The sequence below is a fragment of the Podarcis erhardii genome (assembly GCF_964252035.2).
Source record: "Podarcis erhardii genome assembly, chromosome: 5".
Lineage (NCBI taxonomy): Eukaryota > Metazoa > Chordata > Lepidosauria > Squamata > Lacertidae > Podarcis > Podarcis erhardii.
Genome location: NC_138509.1, coordinates 98,077,481 through 98,087,823, shown reverse-complemented (window position 1 = coordinate 98,087,823; position 10,343 = coordinate 98,077,481). Strand labels below are relative to the sequence as shown.

Genomic DNA, 10,343 nt, shown 5'->3' with positions numbered 1-10,343 from the left:
CATTTCTCCGCCCTTCTCGGCACAGGCGTCCAACAAAGTGAGACTGGCTGCCATCTCCACCTTCAGCAACCTGTTTGAGATCGTCCAGTGGGGAGGCAAAGAGCAGATGAAGGAGCTCGCTCTCCAGAGCCTGGTCCCCCTGATGGTCCATCTCCAGGACAGTGTCCCAGTGAAGAAGGTAGGCTGATGCAGTTCATCAAAAAGCAGAAAATCTTAGCTAACACACCACCAATTACATGTCCTTGACAACCTTCAGAAACCTCCTTTTAACAACAAAATAAGGTAAAGGGACCCCTGACCATTAGGTCCAGTCGTGGCCGACTCTGGGGTTGCGGTGCTCTTCTCGCTGTACTGACCGAGGGAGCCGGCGTACAGCTTCCGGGTCATGTGGCCAGCATGACTCAGCCGCTTCTGGCGAACCAGAGCAGCGCACAGAAACGCCGTTTACCTTCCCGGCAGAGCAGTACCTATTTATCTACTTGCACTTTGACGTGCTTTCAAACAGCTACGTGGGCAGGAGCAGGGACCGAGCAACGGGAGCTCACCCCGTTGCGGGGATTCGAACCACCAACCTTCTGATTGGCAAGTCCTAGGCTCTGTGGTTTAACCCACAGCGCCACCCATGTCCCATCTCCTAACAACAAAGGGACACGGCAAAGGGATGGTATCTGCAATATACAAAATACTACTACAAAATCCCACAAACCCCCTTTGTTGTTGTTGTTGTTTAGTTGTTTAGTCATGTCCGACTCTTCGTGACCCCCTGGACCAGAGCACACCAGGCACTTCTTTCTTCCACTGCCTCCCGCAGTTTGGTCAAACTCATGTTGGTAGCTTCAAGAACACTGTCCAACCATCTCGTCCTCTGTCGTCCCCTTCTCCTTGTGCCCTCCATCTTTCTCAACATCAGGGTCTTCTCCAGGGAGTCTTCTCTTCTCATGAGGTGGCCAAAGTCTTGGAGCCTCAGCTTCACGATCTGTCCTTCCAGTGAGCACTCAGGGCTGATTTCCTTCAGAATGGAGAGGTTTGATCTTCTTGCAGTCCATGGGACTCTCAAGATTCTCCTCCAGCACCAGAATTCAAAAGCATCCATTCTTCGGTGATCAGCCTTCTTTATGGTCCAGCTCTCACTTCCATACATCACTAGTGGGAAAACCATAGTTTTTACTATATTGACCTTTGTTGGCAAGGTGATGTCTCTACTTTTTAAGATGCTGTCTAGGTTTGTCATTGCTTTTCTCCCAAGAAGCAGGCATTTTTTAATTTTGTGGCTGCTGTCACCATCTGCAGTGATCAGGGAGCCCAAGAAAGTAAAATCTCTCACTGCCTCCATTTCTTCCCCTTCTATTTGCCAGGAGGTGATGGGCCCAGTGGCCATGATCTTCGTTTTTTTGATGTTGAGCTTCAGACCATATTTTGCGCTCACAAACCCCCTAGACGTAATAAAAAATACTGGTAATAATGGGAGGAAGACATAGGCTATGAGATTAACCCCACCCAATGGACTAGAATGTGGTCTAAAGCTCCCTTCAAATCCATATCAGTGAAAAGGAAAGAACTCACTTTGAAACTCACAGGTGGTACCTAACACCACAGAAACTAACGCTAATACGCCCAGGAGCCTCACCAAAATGCTGGAGAGGGTGCACCTCCACAGGCACATATCTCCACATGTGGTGGGAATGTCCCCAAATCCAACTCTTCTGGACAGCAATCATACAAAAGATATGCAAAATAACTAAGCAAGTATTAGAAGTCACCCCAGAACTGACCCTACTAAACATCTTCCAAGACAATAATGCCCACTCACAACACAAAGAACTCATAACCTGCCTACTCTCAGCAGCCAAATGCATCATAACCAGACACTGTAGAGACCTGTCAGGAGTAAGCATAGACCAATGGTACCCAATAGTATGGGAAACAGCCTTATTAGAAAAACTAACCAACAAACTGAAACTGACATGGGGACAAATAGAAAAAGATGCCTTCACCCCGGTGTAGCTCCTCTTTATCACATTCACAGCCCAACAAGACAATGACACAAATCCACCAACAGCACACAAATCAATCTGGCTAACCTGATTCAAACAAACACACACACACACACCCCACTCACACATGAAAACAAATTTCACTACAGCCAATCAAAGACAACCAACCACACCATAGGCCACCGCCAACCTCTCTCACCACTAAAGCAATACAAGCGAATAGTAAAGAGAACCACACAAGTGACGCTGACACAAAACCCCACACATACACTAAGTAGAATAGAAGCATTGCCCCCTGACCCCACCCCACCCACTATTCCCCCCTCCACCTCTTTCCCCCTTTTCTTCCTAATGTAACACTAATGTCTCACAACAAATGAAACTGATCTGTAGAAAACGGAACATGAAAAAAGAGACATTGCACATACTTTTGTAAACCAATAAATCTTTAATAAAAATATATTTTAAAAAAGGGGGGAAAGAAAGCAGCAAGGCCTCTTGGCTAGGATGTCAGAAACTGGTGTCCAAGCCCTCATTCCATTAGCGCAACGATTTAGGCTTGTCAGTGGCGGAGCTAGCCACTCGGGGACCCGGAGCAGAGATCCGCCCATGGGGGCAGGCCGATCCACCCTTGGGGGCAATCCGCGAGGTGGCATGATCCGGTGGGGGGCCAATCGCAGCCCGATCCTCCCGGAGGGGGGCTAATTGCGGTTGTGCAATCCTCCCGGCAGGGTGTTTTTTATATATTTTTATGTGGTGAACTGCTCCAAGATTTATGGAAGTAGGGCTGTATATTAGTAATTATTATTATTATTATTGTTATTATTCATATTAATTTATTCTTCAATATTCTGCCTGATTTTTCAGCAGCCGCAGTGGCAGAAGCTGTTACTCTCACCCTCACTTCTTTTACAGATGTGTTGGATCACTCTGAGAAGAGCTGACAAGTTTCTGAAATCCTTCATCCAGTTCTCCATCCAGGAAAACGAAACCTGGAACTTCTGCAAAAGTCTTGTGAGCGCCTCTTGTTTATGTTGTTTTTCAGGGAGTGGGCTGCCAGAGAGTGATGGGGAAGAAATTGGGTTTTGATGTTACTGTTGTTGTTACATTGTGTATTCTGTGTTTTTATACTAAAAACCACCCTGTGATCCTTGGTTGGCATATAAATTGAATGAATAAATAAAAATAAAAATGCACATATTGGTGGAAATAGCCTGCACTATACAGCAAAAAAGTGCTTTGGGGGAAATGTTTGTGTGAGGCAAAATTGCATGCAAATATGTGCCCATTTGAGCTTAGGCTGGGTGTTCATCAGTATGCAGATGATACCCAGCTCTACCTCTCTTTTAAATCGGAACCAATGAAGGCGGTGAAGGTCCTGTGTGAGTGCCTGGAGGCGGTTGGAGGATGGATGGCAGCAAACAGATTGAGGTTGAATCCTGACAAGACAGAAGTACTGTTTTGGGGGGTCAAGGGGTGGGCGGAGGTGGGGGACTCCCTGGTCCTGAATTGGGTACTTGTGCCCCTGAAGGACCAGGTGCGCAGCCTGGGAGTCATTTTGGACTCACAGCTGTCCATGGAGGCACAGGTCAATTCTGTGTCCAGGGCAGCTGTTTGCCAGCTCCATCTGGTACGCAGGCTGAGACCCTCCCTGCCCGCTGTCTGTCTCACCAGAGTGGTGCATGCTCTGGTTATCTCCCACTTGGACTACTGTCATGCGCTCTACGTGGGACTACCTTTGAAGGTGACCCGGAAATTGCAACTAATCCAGAATGCGGCAGCTAGACTGGTGACTGGGAGTGGTCGCCAAGACCATATAACACTGGCCCTAAAATTCAAAGTGTTGGTACTGACCTTTAAAGCCCTAAATGGCCTCGGCCCAGTATACCTGAAGGAGCGTTTCCACCCCATTGCTCAGCCTGGGCACTGAGATCCAGCACCAAGGGGCTTCTGGTGGTTCCCTCACTGCAAGAAGTGAGGTTACAGGGAACCAGGCAGAGGGCCTTCTCGGTAGTGGCACCCACCCTGTGGAAGGCCTTCCCATCAGATGTCAAGGAAATAAACAACTATCTGACTTTCAGAAGACATCTGAAGGCAGCACTGTTTAGGGAAGTTTTTAATGTTTGATGTTTTATCATGTTTTTAATATTCTGTTGGGAGCCGCCCAGAGTGGCAGGGGAAACCCAGCCAGATGGGCAGGGTAGAAATAATAAATTGTTGTTGTTGTTGTGAGAAATTCGCACAGCAATACTGCTGAATTTTCATGAAGACTTATTAAAATAAAATAATAATAATAATAATTTTTATTTATATCCCGCCCTCCCCAGCCGAAGCCGGGCTCAGGGCGGCTAACAACAATAATAAAATAATAAATAAAATAATAATAATAACAAGCAAACAAACAATAAAAAGAGCTAATAATAGTAATTGCAAACTGATGTGGCAGTGTAGAAAATTGAACTTAAGGGTAGAGGATTGAGAGATTGAGAGGAATCAGAACAGGCAAGTCCACCTTTGCCTCCTCCTGCATTCCCTTCTCTCTGCAGAAGACTATTCAAGCAGTGCACAGTTAAACTATGGAACTCCCTCCCACAGGAGTTAGTAACGGTCACTGACCTGAGTGTCTTCAAAGAGGATTAGAAGAATTCATGGGGGAGATGGCTGTTGATGGCAACCAACCTTGATGGCTATGCTCTGCCTCTGTGGTTGGAGGCAGCCACACTTCTAAAACCCAGTTGCTGGAAACCACAGGAGGGGAGAGTTGGTATTGTGTTCAAATCCTGCTTGCGGGTTTCCCAGAAGAGTCATCTGGTCGGCCTCTGTGAGAACACGATGCTAGACTAGATGGACCGCTGGCCTGGTCCAGTACGTTCTACTGATGTTCTTGTGCAAGACTGGTAGGCTTGGGTCAACCCTGCCCAGGCTCCATCCTTGCTCGTGAGGAATGGCATGCATTGGAAGGAAGGGAGAATTTCCTCACACAGCTCCCTTCTCTTTTGGACCTGCCTCCCAGGTGAAGCGCTACAAAGAACAAGGGGAAGCCATTCTTCTGGATCAGGCCTTTGCTTACCTGGAAAACCCCCGAACCGCTTTGAGAGATGGAGCCATCAGGCTGTTAGGCAAGTTATGTTTATTATGAAATTATTGGGCAGACATTTACAATAGTTATGCACATGGTGCTTCAAACAATGTCTCTGGGAAACAACAGCAGCAGAGGACAGTTCCCTGCCCTTTAAAACTTCCAGATCTCCTGCTTATTAAGCACGCGTGGGGAGTGTGTGGCACTGCCCAGGGAATTTTTTGAAACCCCAAAATACGGTGCTTTTAAAAAATGGATAGTGTGATTTGTGAGATTGGACCCATCGCATCATAAAGCAGGTGAAGTCACACCGAAGTTGGCCTGCCATCTTTGATTCAGAATGGTGCCCGGGATCCCAGTGTCCACAAAAATTGCCGCACCTGCCTCAAGAGCTCTCACGGCGAGTTTGGCGGCAATATCTTGAGAGCTGGCCATACTTATGCCAAACAAGGAGGTACAGTCAAGGCAAAGTCACATTTGGGGCTGCCATCTTGATTCAAAATGGTGCCTAGAACCTAAACCCCTCACCTCAGGAATGCTCTTGTCAGGTTTGGTATCCCAAGAGGTGTCAGAATGCCTAGAAAACAGGCAACGTACAAACCATTTTCCAAAATATATAGTAGATTCATCCTGCTATATTTGCAGGACGGAAGCTATTTAACAAGTGCTTGTTCTGATTTGTTTGTGAGGTGGTTAGATGACATTGGGTCAACGCAGCTGATCTCCCACACTTTCCAGTGCACTTTTCCTTACTGCAGAAAGTCCAATATTTTGGGGAGGAGGGTTTGTTGCACAAATACTGTAGCTGCACAACCTGAATTTACGAAGCACCAGAGGATGAAGGAACAGAAAATGCAGTCTCACATTCTTAGCCTTAGGTTTTAGCTGGAGATGAATGATGGAATCGTAGTGTTGGGAGAAGGCAAGGGGTCATTTGGTTCAACCACCTGCAATGCAGGAATCGCAAGGGCAGGACGAAGATGAAAGAACAAGTTTTCCACAGTCATGTACAGCTTTCATTTGCCCTGTCAGTGGCTATCCTAAATGAGTCCATGCTGAGCTGAGCCATTAATTTTTCACTTGCCTCTAGAGCGAGTTAGGGGAAGAATGTGCCAGGGAAGTGGGAAAAGCTCTAACCGTGCTGCCATTTCTGAAATGGTGTGGCTAAGCGTTGTGACTTCTCCTAACTGAACCCACTCCCTTTGGCCTGTGGAGACATGTGCTCTGCCATTCGGCTACTGCAATTCCCTTGGTGGTGCTGGAATAGGGAGCAAGGAGTCGGCTCCCCTAAACTGCGTTCACCCTGTAAAAAGGTAAAGGTAAAGGGACCCCTGACCATTAGGTCCAGTCGTGACCGACTCTGGGGTTGCGGCGCTCATCACGCTTTATTGGCCGATGGAGCTGGCGTACAGCTTCCGGGTCATGTGGCCAGCATAACTAAGCCATTTCTGGTGAACCACAGCAGCGCACGGAAACGCCGTTTACCTATTTATCTACTTGCACTTTGACGTGTTTTTGAACTGCTAGGTTGGCAGGAGCAGGGACTGAGCAATGGGAGCTCACCCCATCGCGGGGATTCGAACCGCTGACCTCCTGATCAGCAGGCCCTAGGCTCTGTGGTTTAACCCACAGTGCCACCCGCGCCCCTGCGTTCACCCTGTAGCCCCTGGCAAAACCTGTTGCTGGCATCTCTCCCTGCTTCAACATTTGTTCAACATTTGTTTGTCATTCGGGAAGTGGCATCCCTTTCTGACCAGGCACGCGGCGGGCATTTCTATCCCTAGAAATCATCGCTCAGGAGTCAAAGCACCAAGGAACAGTAAATGCCATTGCAACCGGTGAGTAGGAATGATGTTTGGGTGCCCTTGCCCTGCCCAATTCTGGCTCTGCCGCTTCCTTTTCTGACTCTACTTTCTTCTTTTTTGCACTGAATTTATACTCCACCTTTTTTTCTCCAAGGAGTTCAAGGGGGCATTTGTGGTGGTCCCCCTCCTCAATTAATCATGACAACGGTCCTGTGAAGTACAGTAGGTTAGGCTGAGAGTGGGTGGCTGGCCCAAGGTCTCTTGAGCAGAAGATTGGGGGGCGATGACATGTACATAATGTGCACAGGATGGTGCAAAGAGCCAGGGGGTGAAGCTAAATGCTGCAACAGTACGGATTGTTCTCAACATTGAGGGGACCTGGCTCCCTGTTATGTACTGAGTTGGTATATTTCACTCCCCCCAAAAATTGTATTGGGGGCCCCAAAGGAACCTGACCCCTTAGAGTTGGTATCTATCTTTTGTATGCATGGTCTTCATTGCAGGAAGTTTCCTTATCCACCTTTTTCACAACTAGGTCCCAGAATGGGTTACAGCAATGTAACCAAGTACCGTATTTTTCGCTCTATAAGACGCACCAGACCACAAGACGCACCTAATTTTTGGAGGAGGAAAACAAGAAAAATATATTCTGAATCTCAGAAGCCAGAACAGCTAGAGGGATCGCTGCGCAGTGAAAGCAGCAATCCCTCTTGCTGTTCTGGCTTCTGGGATAGCTGCACAGCCTGCATTTGCTCCATATGACGCACACACATTTCCCCTTACTTTTTAGGAGGGAAAAAGTGAGTCTTATAGAGCAAAAAATACGGTAGTTATAAATAAAAGGAAAAGTGTTTCAGTTATAAAACTGTGCATATTTCTTTAGTGTCTTGATGGAATTATTTTATTCTGCATCTTGATTATGAGTGTATGTGCATATTTATACAGTGGTACCTCTGGATGCAAACGGGATCCGTTCCGGAGCCCCGTTCGCATCCTGAAGCGAACGCAACCCACGTCCGCGCGTCTGTGCATGCGTGGGTCGCGATTTACCGCTTCCACACATGTGTGTGACATCATTTTGAGCATCTGCGCATGCGCAAGTGGCGAAACCCGGAAGTAATGCGTTCTGTTACTTCTGGGTCGCCACGGATCGCAACCCGAAAAGGCTTAACCTGAAGTATGACTGTATCTAGATAGATATATCATGGCTTAACACTTGTAAACTGTTTAGAAGCCACCTTGGCAACCAAGATGTGTGTAAATCAGCAAATAATGGTAATAATTCTAAAAATATATTTAAAAAAGAAAAACAAAAAAGGAAGCAGTGAAAGCGTCTCTCTGTGGCTGTTCTCTGTGTTTTCCTTTCCCTCCTCACTTAGTCCTGGATCTTGTGAAAGTGGAAAATAAATCATCCCACCTCAAAATGGCGGTATCCGACATAACGGAGGCCTTGGGGCAAGAGGAGCAGCCTTCAGGAAACTTCCTGGGAAGATGCGTCAGCAGACTCAGAAGGATCTGGAAGAGATAGAAGCTTTTCCTCTGGAAAGGGGTGGAGGGAAAGGTAAATTTGGACTAACTGTTGCTGGCAGCCATCTTTTTAAAAATAAAAACCAAAAAATAATAATTTTTTATTGGTTTTTAGACAAATGCAATAACAATAACCACTAAACATCCAGCAAGTGTTTGTTCTAGCCATTGACTTTAGACACAAGCTCACACATTCAGTGGTCAAACCTATTACTTAAAGTAACCTCCCCACAGAGAAGGCTGAGCAGCTGTTATAGTAAGGTCTTGTTATTCCTTTATTTCCTTGATTTTGTTCCCACCCTTCTTCCCAAAGGAGCCCAGGAGGGCAAACGGAACAATTTAACAAACGAATATTTTATAAACAGCCTGGCAGACAGCAAGTGATGAATTTCTGAATGAGATACGGAGGAGCGCCTAGTCTGGCAAACTGCTCATGTTGGTTTTCGCAGCCTCTCCTTCTGCAGACTTTGGGGAGGGAAGGAGCTTTGTAGACTCCAGTGTAGAAGTTCTCCCCTTCTCCCATGCCTTCAGTGTGGGTTAGGCTGGTTTTGCAGGCAGTCCCTGTCGAGGGCTGAACCCCATCAGGACCCGCCACCGTACAGTTTTGACCACCACCTTTCAACCCAAGCATCCCCTCTCCCCTACAATCCCAGCTTCCCAGCAATCGACTCAAATCGCAGGGGAGCTCAAGGTCTGGAGGGGAAGGGACCTAACGTCCCACGGAGTGGTCCACATACAATGTCCTTTTCTCCTGTAAACTCAGGTACCTGTGTCTTCTACTCCTGCTCGCCTGCCCCACCAGACCTTGTTCAGCCATGACTTGTCTCCATCTCAACTTTGACTCACCCAAGCTATCTTCCATCCCAGGCCTGCTCCGCCAGAAACCAGCTCCATCTCAATCCAGTAGCCACCACCACAGGTTTGTTGCTATTGGTTTGCCAGGACCGATTCCCTGTTTCCACTCCCTGGGCTTTGACCAGGCCAGTTGTTCCTCGTTGCCTGCCTTGGCGCTTGGGTTTGAATCATGCGTCTGATCCTGCCTACGGCGTCCGGATCCACTTCCACCCCAAATTTCTACTGAGTGTTTTAATCTCTGCCTACTTTGGGCTCCTCTCCCCAACAACACCTCATAAAACTCCCTGACTTTGCTCTACTTACAGAACAGGTGTCTCTTCAGCTAGCCCAGGAGAGAAATCGGCCATTGTTCCCTCTAAGAACTTTGCTCAGTTCCCCCTAATAATCCATTTGTGCGTTTCGTCCTCTGCAGCGTCTCAATTCCAATGAAATTTCTGGGATATGTCTATTGTGAAGACAAAGCTTTTCATCCTCAAATCCCTGCATTATTTTATGTATTTATGTGTGTATTGCAGTATTGGTGTCCGGCCTTTCAGTACCAAGGCATGTTCAAGGTGGCCTACAAAATAAATGATGTGAAATTAAGCTGAAGTGTATTCTCTGGTTTTATGTGCTGGCACATCCCAGCGTGTAACCTTTGTTGCTCCATCTTCACCACCCAGTGGTCTCCTGCAACCTCAGAAACTCTGCCCTCCTTCTCTCTCCACAAGGCCTTTGGCACAACCCCTGTAGCAACGCTTAAGGATGTGTAGCTGAATTGGTTATGCGTTCTTCCCATTTACTAGGGATGGTGGAGGAAATCGCTTTGGATTTTAACATGAACCACATAGTCACCCTCCATAGAATTGTGTGATGCAGTTCTCTAACCAAATATTTTGGAGGGTGGAATGTATATTACAGGAAAGTGTCCCCCAAAATGCATCTATTAGTGAACATCACATATAAAATGTGTCACACAGGGAGAAAATGCTTGCAAAAATGTGTATATTGGGCAACATTGCATTAGAAACATTAGGGGAAATTCACACTAAGATGTGGACTGGAAATCACAAACTGGCCTGGAAAGGTGGAGTTAAGAATCTA

At 47.0% G+C, this 10,343-nt stretch overlaps 1 protein-coding gene across 9 annotated transcripts in view; it reads left to right on the top strand.

Moving 5' to 3' along the window:
• LOC309342119 (maestro heat-like repeat-containing protein family member 7) overlaps positions 1-9,845 on the top strand; it is a 29,280-nt gene extending 19,435 nt beyond the window's left edge. For 8 of the 9 annotated variants that reach the window (XM_081862353.1, XM_081862355.1, XM_081862352.1 and 5 more), the window contains 6 exons: positions 26-178; positions 2,910-3,008; positions 5,008-5,113; positions 6,858-6,911; positions 8,258-8,439; positions 9,169-9,845. In XM_081862353.1, coding sequence (XP_081718479.1) covers positions 26-178; positions 2,910-3,008; positions 5,008-5,113; positions 6,858-6,911; positions 8,258-8,406 — 561 coding nt within the window. In that variant the 3' untranslated portion in view covers positions 8,407-8,439; positions 9,169-9,845. The remainder of the gene's footprint in view (positions 1-25; positions 179-2,909; positions 3,009-5,007; positions 5,114-6,857; positions 6,912-8,257; positions 8,440-9,168) is intronic. The other variant, XR_014156703.1, reaches the window with a different exon arrangement.
• Positions 9,846-10,343: the final 498 nt, after the last annotated feature.